A 20879-nucleotide genomic window follows, 5' to 3' on the forward strand; every position below is an offset into this window, starting at 1 on the left:
AGTTTTTATTACTTTGTTAAGAGTTCAAAATTAAGTAGGATATTATTATACCATTGACTCACGGCTGTACTTATTGTCCTCCGCTGGTATATCGGTCATCGGTAAACCTACAGAGTTACAACGCTAAAATCAGGGGGTTCGATTTCCCTTGGTGGAATCAGCAGATAATCCCATGTGGCTTTGCTGTAAGAAAACACACCATCCGTCCTTATTACGTTTAGTAATAATTTTTTTATTTATATTACAAAACTGTTTTAATTAAATTTAACGTTAATATATATTTTAGATCTCTCTTTAAATCTGTTGTTGAATTATGTTTTTTAAGTTATGTTGTAGCAAGAAACGCGTTGATGTTTGTTTTTCTCACTTGTGAGTTAGACTTCAGATGCCAGTTAATTAATGTTTTTCGCAAAACATGGTTGACCTTTATCACTAATCTGTAATTTTATGTTAAAAACCAGTAAAATAATCTCTGACTTTCTTCTTTTTATTCTGCTTGGCACATGCAGATTGCAACATAACTCTGTAAGCGTTAATCTGTTATAAAAAAAACAGCGTGGATGCTATGAACTGCTTCTTAACGCAAATTAAAAAAAACAGCGTGGATGCTATGAACTGCTTCTTAACGCAAATTAAAAAACAACAGTGTGGATTCTGTGAACTGCTTCTCAACACATTAAAAAAACAACAGTGTGGATTCTGTGAACTGCTTCTTAACGCACATTAAAAAACAACAGTGTGGATTCTGTGAACTGCTTCTTAACGCACATTAAAAACAACAGTGTGGATTCTGTGTACTGTTTTTTAACGCACATTAAAAACAACAGCGTGGATTCTGTAAACTGCTTTTTAACGCACATTAAAAAAACAACAGCGTGGATACTGTGAACTGCTTCTTAACGCAAATTAAAAAAAACAGCGTGGATGCTATGAACTGCTTCTTAACGCAAATTAAAAAAAACAGCGTGGATGCTATGAACTGCTTCTTAACGCAAATTAAAAAACAACAGTGTGGATTCTGTGAACTGCTTCTCAACACACATTAAAAAAACAACAGTGTGGATTCTGTGAACTGCTTCTTAACGCACATTAAAAAACAACAGTGTGGATTCTGTGTACTGCTTCTTAACGCACATTAAAAAACAACAGCGTGGATACTGTAAACTGCTTCTTAACGCACATTAAAAGAACAACAGTGTGGATTCTGTGAACTGCTTCTTAACGCACATTAAAAAAACAACAGCGTGGATACTGTGAACTGCTTCTTAACGCAAATTAAAAAAAACAGCGTGGATGCTATGAACTGCTTCTTAACGCACATTAAAAAACAACAGCGTGGATGCTATGAACTGCTTCTTAACGCAAATTAAAAAAACAACAGCGTGGATTCTGTGAACTGCTTCTTAACGCACATTAAAAACAACAGTGTGGATTCTGTGTACTGCTTTTTAACGCACATTAAAAAACAACAGCGTGGATACTGTAAACTGCTTCTTAACGCACATTAAAAACAACAGTGTGGATTCTGTGTACTGCTTTTTAACGCACATTAAAAAACAACAGCGTGGATACTGTAAACTACTTCTTAACGCACATTAAAAAAACAACAGTGTGGATTCTGTGAACTGCTTCTTAACGCACATTAAAAAACAACAGTGTGGATTCTGTGAACTGCTTCTTAACGCACATTAAAAACAACAGTGTGGATTCTGTGTACTGCTTTTTAACGCACATTAAAAAACAACAGCGTGGATACTGTAAACTGCTTCTTAACGCACATTAAAAAACAACAGTGTGGATTCTGTGAACTGCTTCTTAACGCACATTAAAAAACAACAGTGTGGATTCTGTGAACTGCTTCTTAACGCACATTAAAAACAACAGTGTGGATTCTGTGTACTGCTTTTTAACGCACATTAAAAAACAACAGCGTGGATAATGTAAACTGCTTTTTAACGCACATTAAAAAACAACAGCGTGGATACTGTGAACTGCTTCTCAACGCACATTAAAAAAACAACAGTGTGGATTTTGTGAACTGCTTTTTAACGCACATTAAAAAACAACAGTGTGGATTCTGTGTACTGCTTTTTAACGTACATTAGAAAACAACAGCGTGGATACTGTAAACTGCTTCTTAACTCACATTAGAAAAACAACAGCGTGGATACTGTAAACTGCTTCTTAACTCATATTAAAAAACAACAGCGTGGATACTGTGAACTGCTTCTCAACACACATAAAAAACAACAACAGTGTGGATTCTGTGAACTGCTTCTTAACGCACATTAAAAACAACAGTGTGGATTCTGTGTACTGCTTTTTAACGCACATTAAAAAACAACAGCGTGGATACTGTAAACTGCTTTTTAACGCACATTAAAAAACAACAGTGTAGATTATGTGTACTGCTTTTTAACGCACATTAAAAAACAACAGTGTGGATTATGTGTACTGCTTTTTAACGCACATTAAAAAACAACAGCGTGGATACTGTAAACTGCTTTTTAACGCACATTAAAAAACAACAGAGTGGATACTGTGAACTGCTTCTCAACGCATATTAAAAAACAACAGTGTGGATTCTGTGTACTGCTTTTTAACGCACATTAAAAAACAACAGCGTGGATACTGTGAACTGCTTCTCAACACACATAAAAAACAACAACAGTGTGGATTTTGTGAACTGCTTCTTAACGCACATTAAAAAACAACAGTGTAGATTATGTGTACTGCTTTTTAACGCACATTAAAAAACAACAGTGTGGATTATGTGTACTGCTTTTTAACGCACATTAAAAAACAACAGCGTGGATACTGTAAACTGCTTTTTAACGCACATTAAAAAACAACAGAGTGGATACTGTGAACTGCTTCTCAACGCATATTAAAAAACAACAGTGTGGATTCTGTGTACTGCTTTTTAACGCACATTAAAAAACAACAGCGTGGATACTGTGAACTGCTTCTCAACACACATAAAAAACAACAACAGTGTGGATTTTGTGAACTGCTTCTTAACGCACATTAAAAAACAACAGTGTGGATTCTGTGTACTGCTTCTTAACGCACATTAAAAAACAACAACAGCGTGGATTCTGTGAACTGCTTCTTAACGCACATTAAAAAACAACGGTGTGGATTCTGTGAACTGCTTCTTAACGCACATTAAAAAAACAACAGCGTGGATACTGTGAACTGCTTCTCAACGCATATTAAAAAACAACAGTGTGGATTCTGTGTACTGCTTTTTAACGCACATTAAAAAACAACAGCGTGGATACTGTGAACTGCTTCTCAACACACATAAAAACAACAACAGTGTGGATTTTGTGAACTGCTTCTTAACGCACATTAAAAAACAACAGTGTGGATTCTGTGTACTGCTTCTTAACGCACATTAAAAACAACAACAGCGTGGATTCTGTGAACTGTTTCTTAACGCACACTAAAAAATCAACAGTGTGGATTCTGTGAACTGCTTCTTAACGCTAAAAGTTTCAGACGAACTCGAATATTAGGAAAAAAAACGGTACCATCTACAGTTGCACTCGATGACTTGTAGTTAACTGTCTTTTTTTTTTAACGATGTCTCTAAAGACAACGTTCCAAGCAAACCCTTCTTACACACAGATGCATCATGAATTATTTGATTAAATATAAAATGATCTGAGATTGAAGACAAAAGGTTTTGGATATTAGAAATCTGCTAATAGTGTGACGCACCTACCAAATTTCCAGTTGTATGATAAGGTAGACTAAAATGGTGTGTAATGTTTATGGATCAGATAATTTGATAATTGCCCTTTACTTCTGCTTTACTATATGGACAGACATGCGTATGGTTGTATCATTCACAAATCTGATTGACTTTCAGCACTGACTACTTTTCTTATCTTACTAATAAAAACCGCTTATAGAGGGCGCTTCTCTTTCGTCTGATAAATAGAATAATCCAAAACATAATCTTGTCGTTCATTACATTAACAGAAATATTCTCGTTCGAGCTTTTCTCTCATTTAGGAATGGAAACGCTCCACCATTGATCATGTTATGTCTGAATTATTAACACAACTCCAATCTGTTTATTCTTGAGGCATATCATTTTAACAATAACGAGTACAACATAAAAGTAGAGAGGTTGTTAAACCTGAATTTTTCATGACTACTATGACCAGTTTCCACACTGATTGTTGATAGCCATATACAGTTTGTTATAACATCCTTCTCTTCAGAGGTTGAAGGTAGTTAAATCTTTATAATATTTGTTGGAAGGAGTCAAATGGAACACACTGGTGTCTGTTGTATTTATCAAACCTGATCATCATCCTTTCCCTCTGCCATTCGCTAATGACAGCTGCTACACTGTTTCCTATAATGACTTTCTCTCTGCTGTTCCTTACCGGTGGCAACTCAATCAGATACTTTCTTTGTGGATCGCACCTCTTAATAATGGTGACAAATTACATTGAACAGCTGATTTATTATCGTGACCTCTTCTATAAATGCAATATTGCTCCTTCCCATTGTCTACCACAATTTTTAATATCTGAGTTTTATATGTTATTGATATATATTTTCACCAGTTTCGTATACTATTAGTTTTAATGTTAGCTATTAACTTATAGAATATTCATAATGAATAACAAATAAAGCAAAGACCCAGCAATGTTTTCTCTAAACTATAAAAGAAAGGAAAGAAACAGACTCGTGAACTTTCTTAAAAATGTGGATATATCTATTGTGGTAATTTAATAGTAAGTATATATATATACATATATAAACTATTTCAGTAGTTTGTTATTTATATCATAGATAAAAACAGTCGATACAATCTGAAAAACGCTGCAAAAGTATCCCGGACAACAATAAAATATATGCCCATGACAACATTAAAATATATACCCGTGACAACATCCGAAGCAGAACCTCTTTTCAAGCGAACGACATTGGAAGCATCTTCGTTTAAGAAAGGTCTGCTATGGCAGCAAAGAGACAAATTCTTCAGTCGCTGGAAAAAACGTTATTTTATTCTCACCCGAGATTACCTGGCTTGTTTTAAAAAAGGGGCTAAAATTGGAATATCAGAAATGGGTAGCTTCTTGTATAAGGTATGTATTATAATATTTCTTTCTGATATTTCTTGCTTCTCTTCTTCAGATTGACTTTTTAGATTTTTTTTCTCTTTGAAGGAACGTTAATTTCAATATACGTCTTTTTTATGAATGCCTTTACTGACGTGAAAGACAAATGCACACCTATGATATTTGTTGTACAAATATATAAAGTTCACCAATACTTCCAAAAGTAATTATCGCTTACATAAGATGTTATTTTTAAACTTATGTCTTTATATATTTTGTGATTTGTCTTGGTTATAATTACTTTTGTATGACCGATAGATTAGTCTTGTGGACATCGAAGGGCTTCAGTGGGCCAACAAGAAACGTGAAGGCGTAATAGCCATACGTATTAGACAAGAAGGTCAGTTGCTGCTGTGGTCAACGACACGTCTGGATGATTGGATGTTTGCCCTGCAGGAGGCTGTTTGTCTAAGCAAAGGGCGGCGGGAAGTTCTCAGGAAATCTCAGAGTTTAATACCACACATTACAGATAGAAAACTTACTCGCAGGTACTGTACAGCGTGACCACCAACGTTTAGATATGCTGATTAAACACAGAGCACCAAATTGAAATTATAGCTCTATTATTACAAATTTTATTCAGTTTTATACAATCAAGTTATTTTGAAAACACCATAAAGAGTCAGATTCTAACAAAAACAAAAGCTCTACATATTTAAAGGTACGTGATGATCTCTAGTGTATTATAAAATCTGGACAGATTGACATAAATTTAAGCTTAGAAAGAGAAGATAGAGCAAATAACACCAATGATAATTTGTTAATAATTACTTAGTTGTCGATGTAGTTTGTTTGTACCATCAAGGTGTCAGTCCAAACCTTAAGCGTGCATTATGTTATTCATTGAGTCCACATTGACCTAAACTTCAGATCCTGGATCACCTCTGAAAAACCTAAAACTTATATTAAGTATTTTTTTTTCCACCTCATATTCAACGATCAAAGCTCATGTTCTTTTCTTTCTTTACATTTCACAATCGAAGATGTTAATGGCCTTGCTGTAATCTTCTGGTTCATTGTTGGTTTTCGTAACTTAGTGTCGAATTATACTAACATTCTTAGGTGTAATTTGTCCTAGGAACAGAAAATGAAGCGATAAAAACTGAAGGTAGGCACATCACTCTCTTTTATTTAGTTTGGTTTGTTTTGAATTTCGCGCAAAGCTACACGAGGGCTATCTGCGATAGCCGCCCCTAATTTAGCAATGTAAAACTAGAGGGAAGGCAGCTAGTCATCACCACTCACCGCCAACTCTTGAGCTACTCTCTTACCAACAAATAGTTGGATTGACCGGCACATTATAATGCCCCTACGGTTGAAAGGGCGAGCATGTTTGGTGTGACGGGTCTTTTATATACTGACGTTCTAGGTTTATTGTTAGTGCTTTTATTTGATTGTAAAGCTTTCTTATGGTTGATCTAATATATCTTTGGTTATTTAGGGCACACGAACTCGTATGTCATAGCGAGATATTCAATGAGTGTTGTTTGCCTTTAAATATGAATAACCATTTTAACCGAGAGTCCGTAATATAAATCTGTTTCATATCATCGTGAATTATGGCTAAAAACAAACAAATAAACAAACAAACGATAAGCCCAGTCTGTTCATAGATTTTTCACACATCACGAAATTTAACCAATTTCAGATAATCCCACTCCTATCATTTATGATCGTGTATTTTTCTTTACCTGTATCCAGTGTTACTGATCAGGATTAAAATTTTCCAAAGCCTGTCTAACTTTATGCTATGTAACAAATCCACAAATAGGCTGGGAATATTGTTTCTATTTTACGATAAAATTCATAAATTGGGCTTTAAAAATGCACTATTTCAAAAAATTTAACTATTTATGTTTAAGAATGTATATAGAACGTTCAGTTGCCTGTGTGGATGTAGGTTATTTTTAGTTTGTAAACATTTAAAACACCATAAAACTTTTGAATTATGATCAGGTAGTACAACAGTACATTAGAATTACTATACAATTTTCCAAGTACTCTAGTATCCAAACGCTACTTGTCAATAAATAGTTCACTCATTATGACGAATTTAATGTTCAGGCTTTGTGTCCAGTAAATAGATAACAAACTAACTAAAGCAGACCCAGAGGTTGAAAATGTGGCTACAGTACACTATTTTGAAACACTTTAAATGTTTGTTAGCACTTGAATGATGACTTTTGTGGAATATTTTAATTGTTATCTTAAAATGTATTCTTTGGTAATTGGGATTAATAAATGTCTTAACGTGTGATACATATTAAATATTCTAATATAATCAGTTTATCATGTCCATTTTTAAAGAAAAACAGTAGTGACTGGATTTGTTTGGACATATTTAAAGAGACAGGAACGACCTTTCTTTCACTCTCTCGAATATATATCATTATTATTCATTGTTTCATCTTATGGCTATGAGCCTTTGTCAAGAAACTACCATGTTTGTAACTGAAGTACAACTATACAACTCTAAGAATTTGCAACACGGATATCTTTAGCACAAATTATTGGTGTGTTTTTTATTCACCGAAATGTGAATTTAAGAGAAGAAAAGGTAACATAGAGGCTTAATTTGTTGCTTGATTCGCTGTTTCCAATGCAGCAGACTAGTTTCAGTTAATTCATAGCTCATCATGCTGCTTGGCAGAGCGAAACAAATAAGTTAATTAGGCCTTATTTGGTGGTAGAATGTAACCAAATTGTTTGATTTTCATGTACAGCCATTTACTCTCCACTAATAGCCTAGAATACTCCAAGTGTTACCTAAAATATTTTATATTATTACTGGTGAGTAAAGGACTATACATTAAACAAAACAGATTAACACTATCTCTAGTACAATGATTACATCCTTACCATGAGACTACGACAGTGATAACTAATAAATCCTTACACCCTCATCGAGAAACTACAACACTGATAACTCTAGTATACCCATACCACATTATCATGAAGCTACAATAGTGATGACTCTACTACAACTCTATGTCTTCGTCAAGAAGTCACAACTGTGATAACTCTATGCAACCGTACGTTTTTGTAAAGAGGCTAGAATACTGGTAACTCTGATACAGTTCTTCTGAAAATATCGCTGTTGTCTTATCTTGATAAAATGATATAATTGAAGTGTAGATGTGAAAAACAATACTTGAAAAGGAAGTATAATTTTTTTAACTTGTATTTGCTCACTGTTTTGAGGTGATACTGAATGTGAAAAATATACTACGTGTATTGGAAATGTAACTCTGCCACACAGAGACAGTATTTCAAAATAACCAAAGAGACCCGGTATGGCAAGGTGGTTAAGGCACTCGACTCGTAATCCGAGAGACGCGGGTTCGAATTCTCGTCCCACCAAACATGCTCGCTATTTCAGCCATGAGGGCGTTATAATGTGTCGATCAATCCCACTATTCGTTGGTAAAAGAGTAACCCAAGAGTTGGTGGTAGGTGGTGATGACTAGCTGCCTTCCCTCTAGTCTTATACTCCTAAATTAGGGATGGCTAGCAAAGGTAGCCCTCGTGCGGCTTTGCGCGAAATTCAAAACAAACCAAACAATTTCAAGGCTTTTAGTTGTTGAGAATAATATAGGAATAGTTGTTTTTTAATGGTATAATTATTTTAGTTACATACATATATAGAAAGATAAGCTTTTGCTCAGTGTATTTGTGTATCATAACCATTACTGTTGAATTATTTTTCACATAAGCGTGATTGAAAATTGTTTTCAGTTTTAACATAATTTCTGTTCCTTAGCCAGTTGATGATATTAAAGCATAATGTTTACGACAATATATCGTCACCATCAGCCCGATACCGGAATCGAAGGTCAGGCCAACAGGAAAATGTGAATATGCGACCAACATCAACTCCTTATTTAGGGAAAAGAATGCAGAGAATATCGGGTAAAATCGTAGACACTCAATTTCGTTGTTAGAATATTTATATTTCCACGGTTTTAAGAAAACGAGTATTTTAGATAGACTGAGACAGTGTTATGAATGACTTTTTTTTAACTTTACGAAAACCTCTCGTCAACCCTCACCCTTCTAAAAAACAAACATTTCATCATGAAAACAACTGTATGCAATTATGAATTTTCGTAACTATTAAATTACAACTGTGATTAGTACATTTATTGGCTGCCTCGGTAGGAGAGGGATAGTAGCCATGATTTCCACGAAACAGAACTAGAGGGCGCAGCATTGCTAGGGGCAATTTGCTAAGCCATCATAGTAAGTGGAAGGTGTCATGCCGCCACGACAGTGGAAGTCGTCCAGAGATCGAGTTGCTGGGCGTAATATCATAGTTCGAGAGCGTGTTGTTAGGGTCACGAGGGCTTGTTGATATGATAAGAGTGCAGATAGACCAACAACGACACTAAGTTTACAGTAATAATCAAAGTTCTAGAATTAATTATTTAATCTAACTTGCTTCATGTTGTGTGTATAGTTTATCTTTTAAAATAAAACATTGAATATGTTTAACAAAGGTGAACTGTGTTACTAAGAGTAGTTTTTTTTACAAATGGATAGTCCAATAAGATGCTGATCTCATCATATTTTGCATAAAGATGTGACTGTCTAAAATATGTTAAAAGTATGATCGGTTGTTAAATAATAATGCAACTCTTTCTTTCAGTATTTATAAAAATGAAATTTTAGATATAATAAAATAATTCCGGGACAGATAATTATCAAACTATTTAGAGTAAATTATTGGATATATTTGCCTTGTTCAAATGATGGATAGTATGTGTAACAGTATTATAATACCTATATCATTAAAATAATAGTTTTTACTTGTAATTTAAGAATGTAATTAAATCTAGACACTCATGATGTAATTACATCTTTAGACACCATATGATGAGATCATCATTCTATTGAACTATTTATTTCTAGAAAAACTACTTTTAGTAACACAGTCCACCTTTGTAAAAGGTATTCAATGTTTTACTTAAAAAGGCAAATTGTAAACACAATATTAAACAAGTTAGATTAAATTATTAATTTTGTTACTTTGTTTGTTATTATATATAAAGTTAATATCGTGTTGGTCTGTCTGCACTCTCGTCATACTAATACACTTTCGTGACCATAACACGCTCTTGAACTATGACATTATGTTTAGGTAATCAGCGCACAGCGTTTGAAACGCAGGAATAACTACTGTAATTGTATTTTCAAATACTTTAATAAAAACAGAAAGATTAATTAGTTTTAAATTTTAGGCCGACTGTTTAATACTTTCAAAGAAAGAACACCTGCATACTGTGTTACTTGACTTAAATTGCTTAAATATTTTTAGTCTCTTCTGTGTGTATTTTATGACGGGTTTTAAACTGATGATCTCAAAAAGTAGGCATACTCGTGATATAACTGATATAACCATTATAGAAAAGAAAGTTATCATAAGTATCATCCAACTCAAAGGGAAAAATAAAACAAGTGAAAGGTTTGAGGAGAATGTTTAAATCTCTATGCTCATTTATACTATGAACATTAATAGCAATGGCATTTGTTTTGTTGTTTATTTGTTTAGAATTAAGCAAAAAGCTAAACAATGGGCTATTTGTGTTCTGCCCACTGCGGGTATAGGAACCCACTTTTTAGCAGTGTGAGTTCACAGACATACTGCTGTGCCACTGGAAAGCTTGTTGTTTATAAATAACCAACCCTTCTGGACGAGTTGACTAAACATCTGTGAAGGTTTGAGGTGCATCCTAAATATCAATAATGGAATATCTGCCACGCAGTAGGTGTATAGCGTAGTTTTGGTAGCCAAGAATAATCATTATGGCCGAAAATATCGTTAACAGGAAGGGTAACCAACAGATAAAACATTGCCTTCTAATCTTTATATGTAGAAACGTAAAGAAAGTATACTTAATTAACTATATTGGTTACTAGATTGGTGTTTAGTTCCTTTCTAAATGCGTAGTTTATTCCGATCAGAAGTTATTAGTAATTTACAAGGAGCCTCCAATAAAAACATTTTTTACTAACGTTTAAAGGTGTCTGGAAAAACCACATAAATTAAGACATAACTCGTAAATCTCAGTTATTTATTTATTTTATGTATTAACTTAATCATAATTTTCAAACCTGAACTTCAATTTTAGTAGATGAAAACAATTCAAAATAATATCGATGTCTTTACCAGCTATAAAACAATAAGATTTCGTAAAAACGAAATATTTTTTATAAATTAACCTGCAGAAATCGATAATTATATATTTTAAATTAATCAGTATACGTTCGGTGTAATTAAGAAGCTATTCATGAAACTCGTACGATATGATCGACAATACTAAGAGTTTAAAATGTATTTGTGAGATAATGAAAGTTATGTACTACTAAGAGTATAAAAAATTAGACTAACCAGTTATAATATGTTTAGGTTGAGTGTTAGAAAAGTAACACTTGGATTGTAGCAAAGCTGAATAGATTGTTAGAATGTGCCTCATATCCCTCATTTTTTGTCAATTCTTTGTTAACTTGATTTTATACCCAAGAAAAGCTGATTTAACGCTGTGCCATGACAAACGGGGATTATAAAATATTTTAGAAATATAATAATTACTAAATCTTTACTAATTGCTAATAAAGGAGTTTCCAACGTCACAATTACGAAAGTTTATCTCGTATACAGGTTTTTAATTATTATAATTCGTGATATAGTGTTGTTTGTGAAACATAACTCTAATTGTATTATGGCTAGCGCCATCTATGTGAACATTTAGAATATTAAACAAAAGATCCAACCAGAAAGTGTTTTTCAAAAGTCATCGCATTATTTTACAGGGAATAGGATTAAATTTACATAATTGTTTGATATTTAGTTTAACAATATATAATGTACCATTAAAACTCATTGTTGCTACTTGTATGTTGAACTGGTTTTATAGATAACCCGTTTTAAATATTGTAGAGTGGCAAAAGATCTCCATAAATTTAAGTTCAACTGTAATTAAACATGAGAAAAATATATTATAACTAGTTAAAGATTTTTCTATTGCCAGATGCATGATTTGTTTTCCTATAGTTTTGAAATAAGGGTTAGTTTGAAGTTATGTTTCTGAAAAAAAAAGGCTTCCACTTTTAGAAGTTATCATTAAGGAAACAACATGTTTGTGAATGTTTGTTTATTGTTAACAAAGCTACACAATGGGTAAAGTAGTTACACTAGCATTCTGGATACACGCGATGACTGGCTACCTCAGGGAAGAGGGGTGATGTCATCAAAGACGAAACGTTCTTAGTTTCAGAGGTTGCCATTATAGGGCATCACGTGTGTGTGTGAAGGGGACGGGAAACGTTGCAAGGCAGCCATGATACCGATAGAAGGCACCAGGGTCGAGTAGTTAAAATGCGTTTCCAAGCCTCCATGAAAGGCGGCTATGATTTCATAGTATCAAATGTTCTCATTAGAGGCTCTTTGCTTAGCCGCCGTAACACACAATAACGTAATAGTACCGAGAAGAAGAGATCAAAACATGTCTCAACAAGAATTAATTAATTAATTTGCCCTATCTGTTCAGAAGACGAGTACTACAGCTAGTAGGATCACTAATTAATCCTAAATTATTTTAATTTAAACTTATTTAAGTGGTTAAAAATTTCGGTAATATTATTAATATAAAAAATCTGGATACAAAATTCTTTTTAATAATTTATTTTCTCACAATAAAGATTTTGCAAACTAATCTACATCTATTAATGATGTATCTACGTGAAAATTACAACAAAATCATGAACAATCATATCATTACTATTTTTATGGAATCCAATTTTGGATAGGAGTTTTGACATACGCTGACAACAATAATAAACATATACACTTGTATATAAAACATGAATATAGGCCTTGCAATACTTTATGGTTGTAAGTCCACGTTCAACAGTTCTTCTTGACGAATTTTCCTATATCGAGATTATGTGGAAGTAGTCCTAATGAATTACATTATTCTCCTTTTTCATTTCAATAAAAAATAAATACAGACCCAGTGGCTACCAGTATATTTTTCATACACAAATCCTGCGAGAGTATTGAATAAAATTCCAATGTATTTATATCTTTTTAGAGATATGTTTTGGTGTTTCTAAACTTTGGTGTTTTTAAAGGAAATTTAGCTGTTCCTTTCTGAAATTTCCTTTTTTAGCATAGATAGAAACGTGTTGTAGTGTAAATTTGAACCCTGATTCATTGTTTCACATAATATAAAACGAATTTTTACTCAAGATTAATCAGTGTTTTAAACTTACACTTTCAGGCAAGAATTTGTTCCGTAAAAATATATCCAAATGTAAACTAACAATCATGTCTCCTTTTTGAGCACCACATGCATATTTTTTATTCCATCATTTTTACCATCATTAAAATCAAGATTATCAAAATTGCTTAGCGTAACTTTTATTCACACAAATGATGTCAAATGACTTCTCTTAGCTTCATCATTATAAATGATTAATTTTTTTATATGTAGGCTTTATATGCATAAAGATTGTGAGATGAAGAAATTAGTGTATCATTAAGCTGTACATTTACTTGAGAAAACAGAGAATAAAGTAACAAATTTACAGATGCAGGTACATCTTCATTTTATTTTTATATTGGTACCATCAGGTTTGACAATCTTTGCTCTTACAAAATGATACGATTGGGATGAATCTAGATATTCATCCCCTGGTCCAGATATACAAAATTATATAGGTCTTTTGTCGGTTACTAAAGATGAAGGATAATATTCAATCCACTAACCTTCTTCAATCACAGTTTGTGTGTGAGGAAGAGAAAATAAGTCTAACTTATATTTTGTACACTTTTCATTTGGTAGAATACTGATCATTACTTGTCGAAAAAAGTCTGGAGTCGATGTTTATTGTCTTTTAATTTTAAATATTCTAAACATTAGACTTTACTGTTTTTTCCTTTCATGTAGAACTTCTCTAGCTGGATTCTGAGCTCCTTGTATTGCTCGTCGTTTTCCAGCATTGACAAATGGTTTGTCTTGTATGACATCTGATGCTAAATTTATACCTGATTAACTGCCTGTTTTCCTAAAGCTAATGCCCCTTTTTTTCAGAAATGGTATGGCACAATGAAACATATTGCTCAAAATATCTCCCAAGTAGTGTCCTCGTTGCTATGGACTACTTGCAAAATATAGTAATTCATTTTGTACTTGATAATTGTAATAGATTTCATAGAGAGCCTGATCATTACAGTAAGGGACTTTCATGAAAAAAAAAAGGAACTTAAACATTACAATGACTCTCAAGTTTAAATGGTATAATCTGATCCATGTCATCCCTTATATCATCTTAATGGTCTAAAAAGTTTGTTCTCTCTTACCTGCATATTTCTTAGAAATAAAAGATGTACTTTTCATCTTGTCGCTGACAATGCCAGTCCAGGAACTTTTGTCTTAAAGGTGCTGACAAGGTGTTAGGAGAATAAAAACTGTCATCTAGGATAGGACTTTGATGTTCCTCATTTGACTTGATGTTGACAAAATGAAACAAATATCCTTTCTGCATTTCTTCTAATCCAAATATTTTGAAAAAAATTGACAAAGACAAGGGTTTAAAATTGTAACTGCTACTTATCGTTATTACAATACTTTTGATTATCATTATCGTTATTTTCCCAACATTTATAGTAACTTAATGTTTTAACCCTTAATAAATAAGCAAATTAAAAACAACGTTGCAATCATAACCTTTCTTATTATGTGCTATAGCTGTATAATTTCAGGTGTGAAAACATTCTTTTTTTTTTTTTTTTTATCCAGATGGTTGGAATAAACACATATTCTTACTCTGTCTGTACTGTCTAGATGTTGTATCATCTAGAATGTTTTGAATGCTAGTTTTGAAAGTATCCAAAATATTTATGAGTTTGTGTGTTTCAGGATTAAAAGAAATACTATAAGTAGTAGAAGCTGTGTTCTACTTTTTAACTCTTCTACTTACAGACTTTGTAATGAAATATTCTCTGTCTTCCATGCGAGGATGTTTACCAGATACGTGTAACAACATAGAATATTATTAAATATCATTTGTAGAGAAAAATAATTTCAGATATGTGAATTATATATATAAGTTTTAGAAACTTCTTCCACGCCAGATGATCCCTTAATGGCCTGGAAAGTTTGTTTATCTACATCAGTGTGTCTCTGTAAAATAAAAAAGTAAATGAGATATTTTTGTATAGAAATTCGAATTAATCAATATAACTGATATCAAGATAGCTTACAGTAATCAGAGCTTCAGTCTCTGCAACAGATAGAGCCCAAAGAAGATAGTAATTACCGTCTAATTGTTGGCAACATTTCTCTAAGTCGTTAAGATCTTCACTCTTGATCGGTAGAGGGACCATTTCTTACACCATACTATAATCGAACTCTTGCTTAAATGATACTGGAAAAATTAAATTCACGAAGTTTTATCCTGTGTGCATGTAAATTTACAATAGGGGTCACGATTTTCCCGTTTCGCCTCAATTTCCTGTCAAAGAGAACCTCATTTTTCTGCATTCTCAAGATGTAGATATGATGTCATGTATACATCACATTCATCTCTAATGCACTGGCTCCATATATATAAATATACTACTACTATATGTTGTATGTCCATGTAGATACTTCCCAGGGTGTCCATCGATCTTCACCAAAATTGGTATGGAGGTTCATTAGGTCCATGGGAAAATACGCATAAATTTTTAATTTTGCATTTTGCGGTTTTTATTACACTACTTCACTCCCGTTGATGGATCTTCATCAAATTTGGCATGAAGGTTTGCTGAGTATATGAGGAGCTGTATTCAAATTTACGGTTTCACATTTTATGTTTTTCTGTTTTTATAGGTGTTTTGGTTTATTTAAAATCATATACAAGGGAAATAGCTTTTCATGTCCGAAGATAACCTGTCATTAATCATGAACTTACATAACCTCCGTCCAGGGTATGGGTACCTCAACTAGTAAATATTATTTATCTGTTGCGTACTTATTTAGTTTAGACTAATACGTTTTATTTAGTTCAGAAATGTATTCAGAGTAGATCTATAACAGTATTAGATTCATTTAGTTTAGAAATATGTTCAAAACCATAGTTACCTCAGTTGAACTCTCCATGATTATCGCTAGTAGAAGTATGAGATGTGGTATTCCTATTAATATTCAACTCAAACATAATGTAGCTTGAATGACAGCTGTAAAGATATGGTTGAGTTACCCATTTAGCTGTATATTGCGAAATAGACTTTGGCAACTTAGGAGCGACGTTTATTATAATAGGCTCACACGTTTAAGTAGAATTCAAATTTCATTTTATTCTAAATGGATTGACTTTACTAAGTAACAAAAGAAGTACAACAAAGATTGTGTACTAACTTGTACGTAAATTAATTTAATCCATACATATTTAAGGATATTATGCTGTAAGATCAAAACCGTTAAAACTCTAAGATGTGTGATACGAATATTTCTTTACATGCTTAAATGATTACACATTTAAGAAGTTAAACTATGTATCTAAATTTGCATGTTATATTTAAACAATAAATATGAGATCTACATAAAAAATATATATAATGAACGTAACGGATTATTTTGATTGTAAACATACTGGATTTGTAAAACGTGAAAAGAAATGCATGTATTATCTTTTATCATAAAAACTTTAAAGATATTGAATTAGAATTTCTAGATTGTTTGTCTGTTTTGTATAATCGATCGAAATAATTGTTTCTCCCGTCTATTTATGCGTAATAGGTTTGTTTTATTTACATTGTCGTATGAATAAACATTTAAATATTCCCTAATGTTTGAGCATATGTAACACTTCACAAGTGTTGATTTATATATTCAAGGTCAGTTTTAAACTGTTAAGTAAAATGCTGGTTTCTTAAGGGTTGGTTACTTTACGTATTATGTCTAAAGTACTGTCACAATCCTTTCTTCTTAGTTTGAAATAATGTTAAATAGACATCATTTCGTTAGTCCTGTATCTGATCTGTGCAGTTATTAAAAGTCTGTGTTCAGATTGCAAGCTGCGATATCCTATTAGTGCTTTAGTCTGAAATTTCAAATAATTTAAATAATAGTAATCAGTAAGTTGTTCATTTATCATATTTAGTTGTAGGGCGATTATTAGTTATCTACGATTTGTGAAAACTAAGTGTTCTACAGAGCATTGTCTGAAATGTTTTCCATACTTTCGCAAGTTTTGTGTGCATTTGGAGGTGATAAATAGTTATATAGAAAGTGGACGAATGAGTAGTAAGTCACTCATTTATTATTTTTATCACAGATAATGGATTTTAACTTAATTAAATTTAGACAAAGATATCTTGTGTACAGTCCTACTAACAATCATTAAAGTAATGGATTTGACGTGTGAAAATTTCGTGAACCGTATGAAATATTTTCTCATAAACTAATAAAACTTTTAATTATTACACAATAAACGTTTTATTAACGATTTTGTTTTATAAATTACAAGTTTTACCTATTGCTTAATATTGTCATTTTTAAATAGACTTTAGATCCTACAATGACAATACAATAATTAAAACTTATTCAATTAAGTGATGAAGATTAGCATTATTAAACAAATGTTTAACAAATTTAATGTTTTCTTTAGGATGAATTAGTGTTAAGTACCCTTTTGTATGAAGATTTAATTATAATTGATTTAATTAATTAGTTATAAATTAATTATATCAAGATATAAGAAAAGTCTTATTAGGGAAATTTGAACAAAAACAGAATTTGTGAAAATCTACTATAAATGTCGTGAAACATTAATATATATGATATCATATTAATGCTGACAAACATTCGCACCAGAAGCTAATCATACAAAAAAATAAGGAAAAGCTGCACATACGCTACAAACCTTGATATATCCTATTTATCAAAATGTGTTCATTAAAATATGTATCTGAGTAAAAAAGAAAAAGAAAACTATCGTGAAATCGATACCAAATTAGTAACAGGAAATAAGTTTAAAATGAGTTTTTAGTTTGTACATTCCTGCATAAACGTAAGCTTGTTATGTATAATTAAATGTCACTTATTGTAGACATCAACAGCATTTTTTGTAAATGTCATTAAGTGAATTTCTCCGTACTAACACTTATGTAAATATTCATGTGTTCAATTAAAAAATAAAGATGTATTTTGTTTTCGTTTCAGTAAAGATGACCGGCATCGATATTAGTGAGGATATTCATACTAATCTTCTCTTTGATACCAAAGGCAGCACCCCCTGCCGAGCAGTTTCCTCACCAAGACTGGCCCCACAGTGCGCTTCAAGGTCCTTGATATCATTGGTATCTCATGTGAAAAGTCCAGCATCTCAATGCTATTTGGAAAAACCTTCACCTCGTTCCTTACAGGTCTCACCGGCGCTCTCTCAGCGTTCTTTGTATGCTCAACATATACTCTCGACCTCGGAGATATCAACCACCGATATGAAAATGAAGAAAGTTGGATGTGCTACTGCTACCTCTGAATTTTCATACATTCGTTCTGATGCACCACTATCTAGTCTTTCAAGCAAACAGAGCCTTTGTCGAAGATCCATCACCAGCGAGACGAATAATTATGAAAATTCTTTGTCTTGCCCATCAACCATACTTGCTCAGCTTGAGAAACTTCATGTTTTAAGCCCTCCAGGTAAAAATTCTCGTCCTTCTAACATTTACGGACGTTAGAAAAATCAATTTTTTTCAACTACGTCATCTGATGTCATACCTGATCTGATTGGTCACCCGAAATTAAAACAGTTTTATAAGTGCTTTGCGCGTCTATATAATCGCACTAAATCGGACTTGTTGTTTTTCAATAAACTAAGTTTCAATTCGAAAAACTTTACAAAAGGAACACTTGAACTCTTATAATAAATGCTCAACAGACTGTGATAGAGCTATTGTTCAACATTATAGAAAGAAACACCACAACATTGAAAAGGTTCCATGTAAACCTGGCTAAATGAATTAAAATAACGTTAAAAATACATTTTATGTATGTGTTGTATAAAAATGTAATTATTTAAGAGATAGGGGATAATAAATATCCTCAAGTGACAAAATATTCAGGTATAATATTAGATAAATTACACCACATTCTCTATCTCACAATTTTAGATCCCAACAGATGAAAGCCAAATATACACATATCCTGGTCCTACAGGGAATTATATATAATTTATAGGAACCGGTCTTTTGTTACTGTCGCTACTGAAAAGATTTGTTATTTTTTTAATATCCTGGTATTTAAACTAGTTAGTGGCATTGCACACTTTATTTGGGAAACTATCTATTTTAGTGTTGGAGGTTATTTATTATAATTAATCAATTATCCACTAAATTGTTTCTTAGTACCCAGAATGCTCTCCTAACATGGCGTTTATGATAATTATATTATAGTGCTTGTAATGACTAGATTTAGATAATTTAAACACTTTCATCAACAGGCTAATTTCTGTTGTTTTACTTTTCTATAATTTCATCACTGATTTTTAATTCATTGTGTGGAAAGAAATAAAAACTGCTGTGAAGAGAAACACGAGCTTTATAATTACAAATATCTCATGGTTTAAAATCAGATAAACACCCAATAATTATAAGCCCTAAACTATCTTCAACAAACAATACGGTTTCCAGTTATTATCTTTGACCTTGAGATTGTAATAAAAGAATTGATAAAATCATGTCTCTTTTTGGTGGTAGTTAATTTTCACAAGAAAATTGAGTAGGAAAATTATATCTCACCTAACGTATTTTTGGGACTAAAATAAAACAACAACAACACAAGATTAACAGTAAACAAGATTTATTTTTTGTAATACCTTTTGCAAATGTTGATGCTTCTTAATGTGAAATTAGTTTTCGTCAACCAGTGGATTAATTTTAATGTTTGACTTGAATCCGGTTTCAGGAATTTCTTGGGAAACATTTTAATTTCTTCTTCTTTTTTATTACACGATAACTAGAAAACTTAAACAATGGTGTCAAAGAAATTCATTGAGGTGACATAGTTTCAAATGGAGTATCCGTTTTTATAAATATTATTAACTAGTAGTAATTTAAAAATTCATAATTCTAATGTAAACGATGTTATCATTACCGCTTGAGGTTTGTTTTTTTACAGAAATGCGGTGTTCCTTTGAAAAACTTAAGTACAGGGTGAAACAAGAATTATCTGCCAATAATAAATCAACAATAAATATCAAAGTTGAAACCTCATTGCATTTAGAACTTGGTTATAAACGTAACCTTCCTATGTCTATTGAAATATTGCATTACAAAAAAACAAACAACTAAAAGAAACTTTTCAAGAAAGGCAGTAAATGTAAGGATGGTTAATACCAACCCTTCAAAAACAATCCAAAGAAAATAGCAGGAATGGCATTCCTACAACATTATGTGAATTGTTTTAATAGAAATGAAATTAGCCATCTCTACATTTACTACCTTTTTTAAAAAGTTTTTCTTTACTTGTATACAGAAAACGTTCTTAATTTTTCAGTGTGTTTGAGCATTATATTTTTTGATGTTTTGTTTACCTCTTTGTTTCCTACACTCGGGTAGCTAGCTCACTCAGCTACTGTAGAAGACGAACATGTTCGGTGGTAGGGATTCGAACGTGTAATACTAAGATTGTGAACTGAGCACCCTAACTACCAGGTCATGACAGGACTTATGTTTTATACTATCTG

The 20879-nt window shown here is 32.2% G+C and overlaps 1 protein-coding gene across 2 annotated transcripts in view; it reads left to right on the forward strand.

Annotated features, from left to right (window-relative positions):
* Positions 1–19868, forward strand: part of LOC143256982 (uncharacterized) — a 34008-nt gene extending 14140 nt beyond the window's left edge. The window contains exons 2-5 of one of the 2 annotated variants that reach the window (XM_076514985.1): positions 4816–5111; positions 5403–5632; positions 8905–9053; positions 18353–19868. In XM_076514985.1, coding sequence (XP_076371100.1) covers positions 4878–5111; positions 5403–5632; positions 8905–9053; positions 18353–18873 — 1134 coding nt within the window. In that variant the 5' untranslated portion in view covers positions 4816–4877 and the 3' untranslated portion in view covers positions 18874–19868. The remainder of the gene's footprint in view (positions 1–4815; positions 5112–5402; positions 5633–8904; positions 9054–18352) is intronic. The other variant, XM_076514984.1, reaches the window with a different exon arrangement.
* Positions 19869–20879: the final 1011 nt, after the last annotated feature.

This window comes from Tachypleus tridentatus, chromosome 7 (genome assembly GCF_004210375.1).
Source record: "Tachypleus tridentatus isolate NWPU-2018 chromosome 7, ASM421037v1, whole genome shotgun sequence".
Classification (NCBI taxonomy): Eukaryota; Metazoa; Arthropoda; class Merostomata; order Xiphosura; family Limulidae; genus Tachypleus; species Tachypleus tridentatus.